This window comes from Chiloscyllium punctatum, chromosome 48, assembly GCF_047496795.1.
Source record: "Chiloscyllium punctatum isolate Juve2018m chromosome 48, sChiPun1.3, whole genome shotgun sequence".
NCBI lineage: Eukaryota > Metazoa > Chordata > Chondrichthyes > Orectolobiformes > Hemiscylliidae > Chiloscyllium > Chiloscyllium punctatum.
The window spans coordinates 56042308-56061078 of record NC_092786.1 but is presented as its reverse complement, the minus strand read 5'-3'; the positions used below and the strand labels follow the sequence as shown (position 1 = coordinate 56061078).

Below are 18771 nucleotides of genomic sequence, written 5' to 3'. Positions count from 1 at the left end.
TATGACTCCAATTAGCAGAGTTTGTCCCCAGATATCCACTGATTCTAGTTTTGCAAGGGCCCCTGACACGCGTGCGCACACACACACAGTCCAGTGAGTCCTTCATGTCAAGGGCTGTCACACTCACCTGACCTTAGCTCGTATGATTTGAAAGCAGCAGTTTATTGACTGCATGTTTAGTGCAGTATCAAAATTTCATTTTATTCTCACCACATCGGAGGACCTTCCAGGTCATGTGGTATGCCAGACAAGTTCTGCCAATGCTACAGGTGTGCTTGACCTTTCCTCCTCTTTCCAATAAAGGGTACTGACTGCAGCTCCACAACTATTTTGTGACCCATCTTAGCCACTTTCTGACCAAACAATAACAAGCTGCTCTTGACAACTTCCCTTCCACTACTTAAAGGGAAATAACTGGTGGCACCTGGAACAGCCAGTGCAGTAATCTGTAGTTAGTTAAAAATACCATAAAAGGTAACAACAGCTCAGGAATATGAACATCATAAACAGGATGAGGGGAGTTATTAAACAACATGGAGCTGGCAAAGAGCAGACATCAGCCCAACTCATTTCAAGTCGTCAAATAAATAATTATGTAAAACATGCATTAAACATTAGATATTGAAATACCCAATGCTACTTTAGCTGAAGGAAATTGGATAGGTTTGCATTCTTTTGGAACTGATGCAGTTACATATTACATGAACAAATTTATGAAATAAAACATAGGCTTCTTAAACCTGCTGCTCTGGAAATTGTGGCTTTAACCACATTTGTATTTTCATGTATCCAGACTAGGAAGAACATAGTGTAGCACGTGCACTTTTAATATTTTCACAAAGCAAAAGAAAAACCTTTAAAATAGATCTTCAAACGCTGAATTCAACAGCAGATATTTTCTATTCTTCCCATATTGGTAAAAAAGAGACCCACAAAACATCATGTAATGTTGTATGAACAATTTAATCAAAATTGACTATTTATAGTTCAGACATTGCAAATAAAATATTCAGATTTCCAACAAAACCATGTTAAACAAAAATCTATTAGGTTTAATGGTTTATAATGTACAGTTGAAGTAATAATGAAATTATTGCCTATTGAAAAGCTTATGGTACGAGAGACAAAAGATGTTACCTTGAAGCTGACATGCATATACACATAAAACAATGGGTTCATTCTAAAGTGCATTGTGTCAACTGAACAATAGCAGCAGCTCAGAACACGTGAAGCCAGGGTTTGGTGATCAAATGTTGATTGCTTTTTAAAAAGAAATACATGTGGCAAGCATAATCGTATTTTCTTTTCTTTAAAAAGATAACAAAAAAAAAGTCCACATATAGGATGCTGCAATTTACAAACAGAATTTCCCAAATGGTCTTATGAAAACCACAGACAATCTGTAAACACAAAAGTTTTTTCTTTCAATGATACTGGCTATTTGTTTGGAAAAACAAAATCGCAAAACAAAAGATCATGATTAATCTACATGGGAAAGGTATAAAATTTGTATCCACATGTAAAAATAAGCACAATGCTCATACTGTAAAATACATAATCTGTGATGTGCAATGAAACGGCACCTGAATATCAAATATATACAAAACAAGCCAGCTACGTTTACTATTGTCTCAGTTCAAAAATGTTTACAGCATTGATATCACATTCCCCCTAATTTTGCATAGTATCATCTACCCTGCCAACGCTTAACAATTGCCCACTATTTGCCCAAGATTATTCTGCTGAAGGAAGTTTGTTTATAGTATCTGGCATTTATGGTTTTCTGCGCCTAGAAACAAAAAGGGAGAGAAATATATTAAGAAGCTATTTCAGTAATCAGTCAAAACAAAATCAATGATTATGTCACAAGAGGAAACCATCTGGCCCATCAAATCCATGCTAGCTTTCTGAAGAACAATCCAGTCAATTTCCCTGGCCCCCTTCAATCCCTGTAGATTCATTTTTCAAGTGCCCATGCAATTTTGTTTTGAAATCAATAATAGCCTCAGCTTTCCCCACCCATGTAGATTGCAAATTCCAGGTCATCGGCATACATTGCTCAAAATAAATTTCCTCATTCTCTCTCTGTCCCCAACCCCATATCTCTTGCCCAACCCTTAGCCCTCTTGTCCTTATATCAGCAGCTTCTTTATATTTGTGTTTAAAAGTGCCCCGTTTGTTCTTCTCTCCCTCACACCACACGTGCAAATCTTTAGCCCACCCATTTAGTTAAATTTACATTGCTAGCCAAGTTGACTACATGCAGTAACTATTGTCAAATTAAGTCAAAACCTCTGCAGTTAGACCTTCCTTCCAGAGATCCAAACTCAAGTTACAATACTCTGTGGGACATTTTGCAGAGATATGTAGATTTCCAGGCACTGGGATAATTTACTGGCCAGCTCAAACCAAAACACAATTCAGAATTGCTGACTGTTCTCAGACAAATAAAGACCATGTGAAATAAACCTAAAGCAGGTAAGACGACATACTTGGGTTGAGCATGATGCTGATACCCAGGTCCAAAGTTGCTTCCTGCTTTCATTTCTACAGCAACTGAACACTGAAAAACAGAATATCACAAGCTGAAAAAGCAGTATTAGTGATCTTTAATATTAGAGTTGATAACAGGCATAAGCAGAGGAATTGAGAAAGAGATGTTTGAGGAAGCTCCCCAGTGCTTGGCTTTAATCTTCAAAAATACCAAAAATACAGGTCATTACCCTGGTCTCCACATCAGTCCATTCTGATTCTGTAGTCTCTTCTTGTTGAGGGGGTGCTGATTGTGAAGATCTACGTTTTCTAGTAAGTGGAGACAAAATTAAAAAAGGCAAACACATTATTTACAGTTTCTCCAAGATCATTGCACAGCTAGGGATATACTATACCGTTTACAGCTTATAGCTTCCCAGGCTCAAAAAGGTTGAAGTTTCCAATTTCAACATGCTTACGTATTACCATCAGGAAAGGTTATAAAGTGGCATAACTATTCCTGCGTTCATGAATCAACTATCTAGTTGATTATATTCGCTTATTTTGGTGTATGAGATAATCAAGTCTTTATATGACTAACCAAAAGGGTAGGTATTTAAGACCAACAAAAAAAATGGGCAAACATATTATATTGTAACAAAACTAAGAAATTTGAAAAAAATAACTCAATAGCAAAAATATTTATTTTAAAATGAGTGGACTGAAATCATTTGCACTGATTGAGCTAATAAGAATGAACAGATTTGTGAAAGAAAATGCATTTTCTTAAAGCTTCAATACAAAGGGTCAGATTCTCAACAGTACAAGAAGCCAATTTAACCAATAACAATAAATTCATTCTTCAACTATTGCTGCTCTGCCAACTAATTTCTTCAGTGAAATTACTCACCTGTTTAATTTTCAAAACACTAAAGAATCAAGGAGCTTCATTGTTTAAAATTCTAAATTATAATGCTTTTTGAAAAACGGTCTGAAGTGTGTAAAAGACAAGCATATAATGTTCAGTTTACAACGTGCAGTTCCTACTCAAATTACAAATGGGTATACACTGCTTGGAAATTCCAAAGCATATTGAAGTTAAAACAATGTACTGTATTAAAGAGGAGAGATATATTTTAATAAGACATCACTGGATATTACACTGATTCTACTATTCTTCCCATCATTAAACCAATGCATGCAAATTCAAGCTAATCTTCCAAAACTGACCATTATCATTAATTGAAATTCACACACTGTGCCACAATACGTACCTCGTGCTGCCGGGTGCCTCTTGTTTTAGTTTTTCAATATCTGTGAATTGCACGGCCTGCCCACCACCCCTGGTTTTGTAAACTTCTCCCTTCAAATTACAATAAAATTCACACTAATCACTATCATGACAACACAGTGGAACTTTAAATATTGTTTACAAGTTTTTTTTTAGAAAAGGTGGTTTATAACATTTTTTTAAAAAGTGAAACTGAATCAAAAACAAATTGCCAATCCCAAAACTGAAATGATCAATGCTACCTGCAAACGTATTTGAAAAATGTTATTTGAAGTAAAAACTAGAAACATGAAATCTGATAGATAAATGCTCTAAATCAAGAATTATGATCGCTTAAGCTTTATTTACTTGAATTTTGCTGCAATTCTGTTCATTACCTTGATGAGCTTGGTCTCAATCTCCCCATCCGATGCAAGCTCCTGGTGTGTCAAAATGTACTTGTCACACTTAGCCAGAGCTTTTTCATTTGGCACAGCCACTGTGATGGCATTGGGAATGTGTGGCTGTAGGACAGTGTCTGTTTCCACGCTACCAACTGGCTTATGGTCTACCCATCGTTCCCCACCCGCTGAGCGTGACCGTCTGTGGCGTAGGCGAACAGGTGGTGCATTCTAAGCAGATTGAAACAGTAATCAACAGAAATTGTAATCAGAGATTCCTAATTAGAGGATCCCTTAAAAAAAATACAGATTTGATTGGCAAAAGTAATGCGAAAAGAAAAACACATTGGTCTTGTTAATAGGAAGAACAAATTCAACTTTTATTTGAATTTTAAACCTATGCTTTGCTAGAAAATAACCTGGCAAGACCAGAAATGCAAAGCTGCATTATAATAGATTAGACGAAGCAGATTTTTTGCATTATTTTCTGATTTAATTTGGAATTGCAAATAGCATAGTAAGTTTTCAACCTAAATGAGTTACTGAATTTAGAATATACAAATTGATTTGGTTAACTAGCCAGAGAAGACTTCAGCTAGGTTATGTTAATAGCCAACTGTAAGTTAGGAAAAGGATCCTTCATGATTATGTAAAGCAAGCCACCATGCACCAAAAAAAACAAGAACGAGGTTTTCAAGACTAGTAACGCTACCACATACAAGAGCATTTCTCAGGCGAGGCAAGAGGAACCATGCTTCAAGACCTTAAGACATTTAGTAGCTTCACATGCACAGACAACATCCATTATCTAATTTTACATTTCCAATTGTATTTGTGCTGAAGCACATATTTAGGAAAAACCAAAACATGCACATTTCTGATGGTTAGAACAGAACTGAAAGCCAAGCAACAATCAAAATGAAAGCTAATTAAAATTATTAGTGCATGCCTAGAATCACAGTCAGCTCACAATGAAACTCCCAACCCCCTTTGTCTTATATCTGGACTACAAGTGTGTGCTTCTGCATGGCAGAAATAAAAAGGTGGTACAGCAGACATTGAATTCTCCTCCTTTTGGATGAGCCATCAAATAACAGAAGGGTAGATACATGCACAGGAGAGCAAGGAAATAGATTATCTCACAAATGAGGTATATTTTAATTTTTTTTAAACACTTATTATGACATGCATGTATTTATTCAAATTAGTAACATTTTGACAATGGACAAACAGCTGGTTTTGCAAAATGATTGTTATCAGTATGAAAGTCTCTCCATTGTTTAGGAGCTCTCTCTCAACACTAGTACTTGGGTAGGAAACTGTGCACTACTGCATTTTATTGGGTTGTTGGCCAAAAATTGAAAAGTTACACGTTGAGAGTTAGCCAGATCATTCATTTCAAATATCACTTGCAAACTAAGAATAGTTATTTTTAAATCTAGATGTGTAACTAACCAGACAGTAATTGGAAATTTTCATGTTGAACTTTATACCTCAAGATAAATACTGTATATGCAAAATATAAATATTGGAAAATCACTTATTCTCTTAGTGAGAAATCAAAAACAGAAACAAACCATGATGAAGAGTGAGCACGATCTTATAAGTGACACCTTAGAAAACCAATCAGGAGACAGTAGGAAGTGATGCCACTAAAACGGCTTTTACTTTTGAAGAAACAAATCAGGAATCATACATTGTTTAGCCAATCTGAACTGTTCAAGTACATAGCAAGGCAATTAAAGTCTCAGGATGTCTCAGATCAGACACAGGCTTAGTAGTTATCAATACTTATTCAGGTCTGGGTCTTAGTGATAGTGTGTAAAATGTCAGAAGACAAGAGAAGAACTTCAGTCAACACAATTTAACAGGAAACAGCATTCCATTGTAAATTGACAGAGTCCTTTATATCATTTGTACTGGTTTTGACAAGCTGTACATATTGAGAAACTTGTGAAAACATACCCATATTTGGAATGATCTTGGAACTATTCAGGAATAGTAAACCTTTAGATGGGTCACTCAATTCAATCTATAATTATGCACTGAAGGTTTGTGTGGTGCACTGGTAGTGACCCTACCTCTGATACAGGTTCAAGCCCTACTTGGTCATAACACATCTGAACAAGTTGATTGGAAGTACCTATAACAACAAACGAATTGGCACTTGTGGAATAGTGGCAGTACCACTACCTCTGGGCTTGAAAGCTTGGGTTCAAGTCCCACCTATTCCAGACATGTGTAAGAATCTGCCTGAACAGGGTGATTAAAAATATCTTTAACTGTAAATTCACTTAGGTCTTAAAATGAAAGCAAATGCAAAAATCTTACTCAGTGCTACAAGATCAACTAATCATCAGAATCTGTCCTCTAAAGAACCTTTGGAGGTTTCATCTTTACACCTATATGCCAGTTCCGAACAATGGGAGCTTATGTGCTACTTTCCGATAACTAACTGTTGCATCACATAAGAATTACCCAAATACCAGAGCTTCAGCGGAATGATGCCAGCTTTGTCGATTCCTTTCCTTCCCTTGGAGGAATGAATGGAGCACTGGAAGGATTTGCAGGTTGATAGCTATGATAATGATCATAATACGACCTATCATGACCCAGAGCAAACCTGAACCCAGAGCTTGCAGAGAATACTCCCAAATTACCAGATACATACCAAAAACATTAAATGTTAGTGTGAAAAATTGCAATTATAAAAATGTTAGGGTGTATAAAAATAACAAAGAGAAAAATGTTTTCCACAAAAGGTTCTACTTAGTACTGAGAAAACAAACTTGATAGGTACACATAGATATTGGAATGTGCAGGCTCACCCTTTTTTTGGCATGTCAAAACTCAAAAACTGAAAAAGGCAAATTTAAATCCAAGCACAACAATTCAGACATATATTAGAGATTGTTGTGGCTTTTTGACAGTTATTTGAGCCTTGGACCTTTCATCCAAATATACAGATGAAGTGGTGAACTGAGAATTAGACAATTTTGCAATTAAAGCAAGTAAAAAAAAAGCAGTTACAACAATAAGCAGCAGCACACATTGCTTGTTGTCTGCATCAATAGCTTAGAAATTAACATTCAGCGCTTGCCAAACAATCAGTAACTTCAAACATTCTAACTTGTCCATACAGACTATACTGTAAGTGTGTATTAAACCTATAATGTATCTCTTTCTCGCGAGACATTTTCCACAAGGTTGAAGCTGCGACAAATGGAACAGTCCATTCTCAGACTCCGTGCAGTATCTTGACATCAGAAAATTTGCATTGAAATAATGTAACAAGGATTAGATTTTAAACTGATAATTCTAAATTTGGATCTCACATATACAACTGTCAAAGGTATACAGGAAAATCTAAAATAACAAGGTTGTTTGATTATCACAAGTGCACAATGAAGAGGTAAGAGGCCACAAGGCCAAGGACTCACTCTCAGGTTGCACAGTGATATTACTTAGCAGGATTATTTTAACAGCCATCTTAAAGCAACATTAAAATTTGCAAGTTTGCTATAATAAAGTCACCATAATCCCAGAGGACACAGGGCTGCTCTCCTGTTGCAGAGAGATAACTGGTGGAGAGTTTAACTGAGGGTCACCTTCTCACAGACTAGAAGCAATGCTAAGAAGGCAGGACCTTCAAAGGTGACCTCAGTTGGTGTGAAAATTGAACCCACACTGTTGATGTCACTGCATTGCAAACCAGCCATCCAGTCAATTGGGCTAACAGACCGAGAGCTGAGAGAGTAACTCTTGAGTCTGGTATGATCTGAAGAATAAACATATGGCACTCAAATCATTCACTATTTCTTTATTCACAGATGCTGCCACATCTGTTAAATTTCTCTGGCAACATTTCATTCGGATTTCTAACATCTGCACTAATTTGGCTTTCGGTGCAGTTCTAATGAATGTTCTCCTGCATATGATCAAATGTTAGAAATAATACAACTGACAAAACCTAATTACCGCAATTACAAAACTAGCTCAATTATATTTCAAAGTCTGTCCTTTGATTCAGTACAGCAAGTTGGGCTTGACCATTCAACATTATACAATTCACAAAGTGAACGACCCAACAGGAGTATCAGTTACCTATACATACGTTAAGAATTAAAGGACACAAGAACAAGTCATTCCCCTAGAAAGTGCTCATTAAGTATCATTAAATCCTGTCAATTATTTTCAAATGGACAGCAGTGGTTCAAAGCCAGCAGCTCATCACTAGGTCCACAAGGGAAAATGGAGACAGGCAATAAATGTTGGCCTAACAAGTAGTGGCAACAGCCCATGAATGAATTTTTAAAAATCTCTTGATTGGTGAGCATAACAAGCAACCAGCAAGGAGTAATACAGCAGCAGTTAGACATTGCAACAGAATATAAAGACTGCACGGATGATACTGACGAGTAATTAAGTTGACTTCTTCTTAGAGGAAGTGTGTGCTGTGTGCAGTGCTTTCTTTAGTGCCTTAATTGTACAATTTTACCCTTTACAATCTTTAGTGCTCACTAACCCGCTGGGGTCCATCCTGGTCTACTCCGCCTTCTCTTCTATGGCCGTTGACTTTGCCGCTGCCCAGCTTGTTCACTCCCTGCCTTCTCTCTTGGAAATTGGAGTCCCTAACTTGTGGAGTCTCCAGCAGTCTACGTTTATTCTTGGGCAGTGCACTACCATTTCTGTTCCATTCTGGAGTTTTCTGCTCCCATTCGGAGATGCAGGAGGCCACAGAGATGGTGCTGCAGGAGTTAGAGCGCCTATGCAGCTGTGGCCTAGATACTGGGCAGTTCTGGCTAATGGGTTGGGATGCTAAACTGTTACCAGGAAACTACAGAAATAGGATGAAAAATTAGAAAAGACATACACTTAAAAATATATACAGTGATCAGATTTTTTCAATATGTAATAGTTATTAACAATAAATAGTTCTATTTTGTACTGCAGTTCTGATCCATCTATTAGAAAAGTAGCAAAACTTGCTGAGATATGGTTAGAATAGTCATATCAGCCATCGTCTGGTACCTCAGAGTACCATTATGTGTGTGAGGCGGAAGGTGTCAGGCTATTTGACTGTTGAAAATATCATTGCCAAACCCTAGCCTTAACCAGCGAGAACCACTGGAGTATCCATTGGAGTTCCTCTTCACCACTTAAAAACCAGATATGCTTTTTCAAACATACCGATTTTGCAGATATGATCCAGGTTAGGAAACTTGCAAATGAATATGGAAATAGTCCACTTGCATTTTTCCTTATGTGCTGATATCAACAAGTACAATGATAGATTTTTCTAAAACCGCACAATTTACCTTACCAGTTTACCTTCCTAGTTTTTATGCACAATTTTTCTTGCATCATATTTTCTGCGTAAAAAAATAAAGAGCACAGGCGTCCTAAAGAATTCATGCGCCCCTAGAGACCTCGAGCAGAATAAAGGTTGAGTGCTGCAAAGATATGTATAAACATAGCTACCAGGATTACTAACAATGAGCTGCAGAATAGACACAGAGTGGTAATTATTGCAACACTAAACTTTGGTTTTGATTCATTTAAAATTTCATTGAATATAAAGATGTGGAAGATAACCAATTATTAAAAGTCAATATAACATGGCAGTGAAGGTCCTTAATACAGAACATTTACAAGTAAATAGGATAAGAATTTATCCCATAGAGTCACAAAATGTCTCTGCCATTACAAAGTGCAACGTACAAAAATTGATAATCACTTTATATCAATGCAATGCTAAAATGTTAAGCAAATCCAAGAAATAACGAATAAGTGTGTTCCTGAGCTCTTTTCCCTTCCCTATCACCTATGTGAACAATCAAAAAAGTAAATCGGGTGCAGATGCATAGGATAGATCATGAAAGGAGCAGCTAATTGACACATCCACATCTCATTCAGAAATAATCTGGATAAATCCTCTATGCCAACATCAAATGCAAGTACTCCATGCTAGTGTACCCCATGCTAAATCTCTCAAGCAATGCACATTTCTCTTAGGTATGGAGTTAGTGCAACATTGAAGACATGTGAAAGACAGCTTTAATTTAGTTGTATTTCCACTAAACTACCAAAATGCTTGCAGCAATTTAGGTCATTGTGAAAGCAAAATGGTTCTATAAACCTTGTGGAAAGAGAGGAAGGTTTAACTATATAGAGAAATCAAACACAGCCTCAGTTCACCATGGGGCAACAATCTGTCACTTCAAAAGAGAAAAATAACCGTTTTTAACAAAAGATACAAAATTTCAGAAATTGACTTTCTAGGTGCAAAATACATGCCCCAAATAGACTTAATCTGATATCACAATTAGTCACCAGATCAAGTTTGCAAAATGAAAAATAATTTATAACGTGGAATAATGCAGCAATGTACAAAAAGGCCCATTGCTAGATGGCATCTCAACCTTCATCTAACCTCATGAAACAACAAAGTCACAACACATAATATTTTACCAAATATACCATTTTAAAATAAACTCATGGCCTGCAGAATTATATATAGGAATTCAAATGACAAGACAAAGCAGTAACTTGATCAAAGATGTTGAAAATACATTCCACTAAAAAGCATTATGTAATGCTTTTTTTTCCAAATTGACAAACACTAAATATTATCCTAAAAATTAAATATACACAAAGATTTAGTATTGTGTTAAGCAACTTAAGCATCTTACTGTACATACAGGAACTGAAGGTGGAGATGCCGATCGCACATGTACATGTACTTTCTTGTCGTTTTCCCTTGGTGTCCTCTCTGGTTTCTCAGCCCTGTCTGTCCTTGCCTCTGCAACAATTGCTTTGAGTTGCTTGAGCTTTTCATCTTTCACCCAAAGCTTATTTTGCATCTCGAGCTGCTTAGCTTGAACACGACGTTCCTGCAGGTTAATTTGGCCAAATTTGTATTTCCCCCAAAAAGGTTTGGGGAAGGTTGCGGAGAAAGACAAGGGAAGAAGGAGAAAAAGATTAATTTTCCTTCGCAATAACTTTACGGAATTTAGTGAACTTGTATATTAACTTTATTGTTACAGGAATATTTCAGGAAGAGACAAATCAACCCATGGGCCGTACCTATCCAAACCACAAAATTCTTTTTAAGTTTACTTTACTGGATTGCTCTATTTCAAATTTTGCAAGCCTGTGTGCTTGAAGCAAACTCTTGCCAAACTGGTGCCTAAACTCAGGTTAAGGCAATTTAGCAAAGACACTTTTATATGTGAGTTAGTTAGAACATGGTACCATCAATGGGTTATCCTTTTAGTTTCATTAGCAATCTATTGCATTATATTTCCTTGACTCATGGTTTAGAACTTCCTTGTCTACCATTATAGTTGCTCTCTCTTCCATTTCTTCTTCTGAATATTGGTCTCACTTTGTTTCTTGTAAAGTTGTCACTTGCTGTCCACAGTACATCAAATCTTAGGATGTCCAATTTCTCTTTTTCTATTCCTTGCTTTAGTTTCTCTGGCTTTCCTTGCCTATCCGTATTTGTTAATTCTACATTCCAATTCTTTTACGAACCTTGTGCAAATGTATATATAGATACTGCTGGATGGCAGCTTGAGTCCTCATTTCCTCCCTTAGCAAGCAAAACCTTGATTACCCCTTGACTGGGGCTCCTGTCCACACAATTGGTGCTTACATGTGCTGACGTCATTCTGGCCCATCGTCTTGGCTAATTTTCAATGATCGCTTGCCATTGTGTTAGTTGCTAATAATTCAACCGTTGTGATAGCTAATGCTGGGTTACAAATGATACCAATACCACTCTGTTACAAGGTAACAGTTCATACACAAAATATTTTCTCATTTCCATTCCACCTCTCAAAAAAAGGTATAAAGATGTAAAATCCTACATCCTCTTGTCAGGCGTATGCAGTCATATAGATTACCTGATACCCTGGCCAATGCTTAAGTTGCAACACTTTTCACATGTTCTCCCAGGCTATAGCAGCCCTACACCTCTCTCAATGTAAGAACCAAGAGAAGCTGTTCCCCTCCCCCAGCACTGGCAAGGTCATTTGTCAGACCTCAAATACCACTTCCTTTTCAAGGCCAAACAATTTCATAAGCAAACATCCTGACAGGGCGGGTAATTAAATGATAAAGTTAAAAAATTAGATTAAACAGGAGAGTGGGAAGAGCTACATGTTTGATATGGGAGATTAGCGCAGCATGACTGCGGAAAGCGTTGATGCAGAAGGAGATATACGGTCTTGGAAAAAGAAATGAGTACAGCCAAAATCTCAAAGAAGAGGGCTTATAATAACAAATACATGATTCATGCACCATGAAAGATTATAAACATGGAGACTGGTGATAAAAGAAGATTTCAACTGGACAACATAAACAGTTAAGACAAAAGATACAGGTATAATGCTAAGAACTCAAAAGGTTCAGCTGGGAAAAAAAAAAGTCCATTCATAAGTTTGCGAAAATGAAAACTATACTCTTCGCTGAAGACCCAGAATGGAATATACAAAAAAAAAGAAGCTTGATCATGTGAATGTACCTATTAGAGAAGATACAAAACTTGACCTACTCTTGGGAAATAAGGCAGGGCAGGTGACTGAGGGTTCAGTGGGGGAGCACTTTTGGGCCAGCGACTGTAATTCTATTAGATTTAAAATAGTGATGGAAAAGGATAGACCAGATCTAAAAGTTGAAGTTCTAAATTGGAGAAAGGCAAATTTTGACGGTATTAGGCAAGAACTTTCAAAAGCTAATTGGGGGCAGATGTTTGCAGGTAAATGGACAGCTGGAAAATGGGAAGCCTTCAGAAATGAGATAACGAGAATCCAGATATTCCTGTTACAGTGAAAGGAAAGGCTGGTAGGTATCGGGAATGCTGGATGACTAAAGAAATTAAGTGTTTGGTTAAGAAAAAGAAGGAATCATATGTAAGGTATAGTCAGGATAGATGGAGTGAATCCTTAGAAGAGTATAAAGGCAGTAGGAGTATACTTGAGAGGGAAATCAGGAGGGCAAAAACAGGACAGGAGATAGCTTTGGCAAATAGAATTAAGGAGAATCCAAAGAGTTTTTACAAACACATTAAGGACAAAAGGATAACTAGGGGGAGAATAGGGCCCCTCAAAGATCAGCAAGGCAGCCTTTGTGTGGAGCTGTAGAAAATGGGAGAGATACCAAACGAGTATTTTGCATCAGTATTTACTGTGGAAAAGGATATGGAAGATATAGACTGGAGGGAAATAGATGCTGACACCTTGCAAAATGTCCAAATTACAGAGGAGGAAGTGCTGGATGTCCTGGAATGCTTAAAGGTGGATAAATCCCCAGGACCTAGATCAGGTGTACCCGAGAACTCGGTGGGAAGCTAGGGGAGTGATTGCTGGGCCTCTTACTGAGATATTTGTATCAATGATAGTCACAGGTGAGGTGCCGGAAGACTGGGAGGTTGGTTAACATGGTGCCACTGTTTAAGAAGGGTGGTAAAGACAAGGCAGGGATCTACAGACCAGTGAGCCTAACCTCAGTGGTGGGCAAGTTGTTGGAGGGAATCCCGAGGGACAGGATGTCCATGTATTTGGAAAGGCAAGGACTAATTAGGGATAGTCAACATGGCTTTGTGTGTGGGAAATCATGTCTCACAAAGTTGATTGAGTTTTTTGAAGAAGTAACAAAGAGGATTGACGAGGGCTGAGCGGTAGACGTGATCTATACGGACTTTAGTAAGGTGTTCGACAAGGTTCCCCATGGGAGACTGATTAGCAAGGTTAAATCTCACAGAATACAGGGAGAACTAGCCATTTGGATACAGAACTACTCAAATATAGAAGACAGAGGGTGGTGGTGGAGGGTTGCTTTTCAGACTGGAGGCCTGTGACCAGTGGAGTGCCACAAGGATCGGTGCTGGGTCTTCTACTTTTTGTCATTTACATAAATGATTTGGATGTGAGCATAAAAGGTACAGTTAGTAAGTTTGGAGATGACACCAAAATTGGAGGTGTAGTGGACAGCGAAGAGGGGTACCTCAGATTTCAACCGGATCTTGACCAGATGGACCAATGGGCTGAGAAGTGCAGGTGAAGTTTAATACAGATAAATGCGAGGTGCTGTATTTTGGGAAAGCAAATCTTAGCAGAACTTATACACTTAATGGTAAGGTCCTAGAGTGTTGCTGGACAAAGAGACCTTGGAGTGCAGGTTCATAGCTCCTTGAAAGTGGAGTCGCAGGTAGGTAGGATAGTGAAGAAGGCGTTTGGTATGCTTTCCTTTATTGGTAAGAGTATGGAGTACAGGAGTTGGGAGGTCATGTTGCGGCTGTACAGGATATTGGTTAGGCCACTGTTGGAATATTGCATGCAATTCTAGACTCCTTCCTATCAGAAAGATGTTGTGAAACTTGAAAGGGTTCAGAAAAGATGTTGCCAGGGTTGGAGGAGTTGAGTTATAGGGAGAGGCTGAACAGGCTGGGACAGTTTCCCCTGGAGCGGAAGTTGAGGGGTGACCTTATAGAGGTTTACAAAATTATGAGGGGCATGGATAGGGTAAATAGACAAAATCTTTTCCCTGGGGTCGGGGAGTCCAGAACTAGAGGGCATAGGTTTAGGGTGAGAGGGGAAAGATATAAAAGAGACCTAAGAGGCAACTTTTTTACAGAGAGGGTGCTACGTGTATGGAATGAGCTGGCAGAGGAAGTGGTGGAGGCTGGTACAATTGCAACATTTAAGAGGCATTTGGATGGGTATATGAATAGGAAGGGTTTGGAGGGATACAGGCCGGGTGCTTGCAGGTGGGACTAGATTGGGTTGGGATATCTGGTCGGCATGGACGGGTTGGACCGAAGGGTCTGTTTCCATGCTGTACATCTTTATGACTCTACAACTCTATCTGAAAGATATAAACAAAGCATTATTTAGAAAATTCAAGGATACCACCAACTCAAAAGAGCAATGTAAATCAATTGAAGAACATGCCAAAGAATGAGCCACAAAGTACATATGGCTAAGAGGAAGGATTAAAAAAAACTTGTTTTAGGTTGGTAATGTCGCAAAAGTCAAAAAAATGAAAATCGGAAGAATATTGAAGATAAGTTAAAATACACGTATATGAGAACAATGAGACACCCAAACTGAACTGATAGGAGAAAGAGTAATGTTGACATCAGATTTAATTAGACTAGAAATACTGGAGTGAGATAAAAGCAGCAAGGCGATAAAAAAACCAAAAAGCTGCTGGAAATCGATGGAATACCTACAGAGTTGATTAAAAACATGGGATTGAACTGAACATCAAATGTTTACTAAGCCCTACAAAGATATTTACTTATCTGGAGAATGCCCGAGGACTTAATGCAAACTATAATGATCACCCAAAGAAAGCAGCTAAAAGAATGCTGTTCCGACTATCATACAATTAAGTCTAATCACCCACGCATTGAAGGTTGCTTTGAGTGTTATAACAAAGTTAATGGCTAGGAAGGTGCAGAACTACTTTTGAAATGACAGGTCTGGATGCGTGGTAGGAAAAGGGACAAGAGAAGGATGCAGAGTCTGGAGTTTAGACAGGAATTATATTTTTGTAGATTTTCTAAAAGCATTTGAACAATTAAACTCAATAGTGCTCAAAGACATTGGAGCAGACTGGTGAGATATATGACTTGTAAGAAATCTGCAAATGAGACAAAAGGCAGAGAGCACAGCTAGCTGTCAGTTAGAACCAAGTGAAACTGAAAAGGAGTTGGACTGATCAGATGGGCAGAAAATCGGCAAATGAATTCTGCTTAGACATGTACAATGTGATGCACTTGGGGAGGTCAAAGGCAAAGAAAGGTATTCACAATAATGGGATCAAATGGAGCAATGTAGAGACTAATCTGCTAAATAATTTTGAAATGTGTATTGTTAGAAAACAAAGGAGAGGGTTTGTTTATTGAAATTGTATATGACAAAATGCTGAGGAGAGTAAATGAACAAGGAAATTTGTTAAAATATAAGTAGGAAGGCAGAGAGCCTGGGTAGGGCATTTTAAGAGCAAATTGACTTGCAGAGATAAAACAAAGGAGAAAGACCACCATAAAAAAATTGTTGAATGGGTTGAAAATTGCAGAAGATATTGGAAAATGAAAAGAATGGTACAGGGAAGAGAGAGAGAGAGAGAGAGAAGATTATAACTCACAACTTACCTATGGCAGAATACACAAATTGACGATGAGTTAGAATGTTATTTTATGCAAGTCAGCTTGGAGACTTCACATTACAAAACAATGGAAGCAGACAAAAAAAAATCACATACTGCAAAAGATATACCCTTCAAGAAAAAAAAAAGTCTCAAGAGCCTTAATATAAATGTTCAAATTATTTTGTAAATACTGATTGTTAACAAAATATCCTAATGTCTTGTTTGTACAAAATATTCCTTTTTATGGCAATAATATGCAAGATGTATACTGTTCTGGAAGTCTTCACACTGAATTGCCACATTTTCAAACACAGCTGTTCCACTTAATTCACACATTGCATGATGAGTTGTTTTTAATTTCTGAACATCTGTATTTTCATTTTAAAAAGAGCTTTATTGAACACAAAACTGGAAGTATTAAAACGGTAACCCTGTGTAGATCATGGAATTCAGAATCCAAATTACTCACACATTCTTTCTCCCATTTCATCTTTGTATCTGTCATCACTCCTTGCATTCTCTGCTCCAAGCGCCGTTTATCTGATAACTCTCGATGCAGCTTTTGGTCTCTCTCCTCCAGCTCCTGTTGCAAGGCACGCTTGTCCTCTTCATAAATATTTGCTGTTTTTTGCAATATCTCAATCTTAGAAAGAGAAACATAAAATTAGACTTGGCTATAAAATAATAACAGTAGGATTTTGCATTACTTTCTCCCGTTGGGTACTGTGAAAACAAAGCTGCCTTTACCCATAAAAAGGTGCTACTAGAATGAGCATCATGACCTATTCACACCTACCACTTAAGGGATTCAACATCACCAAGGCAAAATTAGTTTCTAGAGTACCAATTGTTCAGAATTACAACAGTTTTAATTCTGATTGTAGGTAGAAGTCGTCATTCGACTCACAGAGATGGTTAATAAGCCTAAGAAAAGCTGCACTGGAATAGAAGAGAGCGGTCACAAGCTAGCTACAGGTACATCAAATTGCATGCTTTGAAATGTTGAGAATGTGCTGATCAACTAAAAATATAACGTACAGATATTCATAGCCACAAATCACATACACATACTTACTCACGCCCTGGTGTCCAGAGCAAATAAAAAAGCAGAAAAAAGAAAATCACCTTGTACTCCAAGGTTTTAACTTTCTTCTCCAGTCGCTCAGTCTCTGCTTTTTGTCCATTAAGAAACCGGTCCTTTTCAAGCAGTTTTTCTTGCTGATCCTGTATGTAGTTGTCCTTTGCTGCGAACTTACTGTCCCAATCGTGAATCATCCCTCTGATAGCGTTTACTGAGCAACATTAGAGCAAAAGAAATTTCTAGAGTTTTCTTAAAGCCAAAATTGAAGGGGTGTTAAGGGATTACACTATTCAACAAAGTAGGAAACTTTTACTGTGCTCGCTACATACCAGTTTTCTTCATCTCCTCAGCTGCCATTTGGCGTATTTTATACCTTTGCTCCAAACACTCTATTAAACGTGGTAAAGTTTGCTCGTCATTGGGATCAGTTATCTCAACTGAAGGCAATGATGCAAAACTTTGCAGCAGAGCTTCTGCAGTAGACGAGTCTTCTGAGATGGCAGACATGCAAGAAAAAAAAAGAAAAAAAACTCATTTGGGATTGTAAAGCAAATATTATTGTCCTCAAAGCCCTTTGACTCTTCATTGATTGTTTTTTATTGAAGATTTTAACCTTTGAAAAGGTGCTCTTTCTTCCCCATTGCAAAAAAAATTAGCATGACAACAGAAAGCAAATTTTAAAATATTTTTGTCTAAGAAAATTTAGAAATGGCAAAAGTTTTTCTTCAGTTTGTGAAACCAATATTTGTATTCTGGAGTTTAGTGAGCAAATAGAATACACTACATCAAAATGCAAAGAATAATCGTGGCCAGGCCAGATTTTTAATCTAAAAAAAACACAGAGCGGGGCAAAGATAAAGTTCTGTTCAAGCAAAAAGATCTATTGCTGGGAAAAAAAAAAACTTGATTCTAATTCTAAAAGCAAATACATTCTTCAGATTGTGTACAATGTGCAGGTTTTGACTTCCCAACCATTGACTCAGTTGGCAACAGTCAGCAAACCATGAGTACCACTGCCCCCCCCCCCACTCAACTGCCACTTCAGTGACTTGAACAAAATTCCACCACAGTTCTGAGGATGTGCTACGCTTTAAAAATAAGACATTACCCCAAGGCTTTATCTACCTTCTCAGGTGAACGTGAAAGATACAAACATCCCATAGGGCTACAACAAAGAGGAGGAAAGTTATCCCTAGTGTTCTGAGCTAATAATTATCCCTCAAATCAACATCACCAAAACAGATTTTGAACATAACTGTTTCTGGGAGGTTGATGAGAGCATATTGGCTTCTGTTTTCTCTGTTATAATAATGACTACACTTGAACACAATACATCTTGGGATGTTCCCAGTTCATGAAAGGTGTTAAGGTGTTATGTAAATCCCAGT

General features: G+C 37.6%; 1 protein-coding gene across 8 annotated transcripts in view; it reads right to left on the bottom strand.

The window, feature by feature from the left end:
* Positions 1–944: 944 nt before the first annotated feature.
* The window catches only part of kif23 (kinesin family member 23), a 47489-nt gene continuing 29662 nt past the window's right edge, over positions 945–18771 (bottom strand). For 2 of the 8 annotated variants that reach the window (XM_072565286.1, XM_072565289.1), the window contains 10 exons: positions 17713–17874; positions 17428–17594; positions 16772–16945; positions 10836–11036; positions 8669–8980; positions 4141–4374; positions 3747–3835; positions 2724–2802; positions 2493–2563; positions 945–1789 (listed from right to left, as the gene is read on the bottom strand). In XM_072565286.1, the coding sequence (XP_072421387.1) occupies positions 1774–1789; positions 2493–2563; positions 2724–2802; positions 3747–3835; positions 4141–4374; positions 8669–8980; positions 10836–11036; positions 16772–16945; positions 17428–17594; positions 17713–17874 (1505 nt within the window). In that variant the 3' untranslated portion in view covers positions 945–1773. The remainder of the gene's footprint in view (positions 1790–2492; positions 2564–2723; positions 2803–3746; positions 3836–4140; positions 4375–8668; positions 8981–10835; positions 11037–16771; positions 16946–17427; positions 17595–17712; positions 17875–18771) is intronic. The other 6 variants (XM_072565287.1, XM_072565290.1, XM_072565292.1 and 3 more) reach the window with 4 other exon arrangements.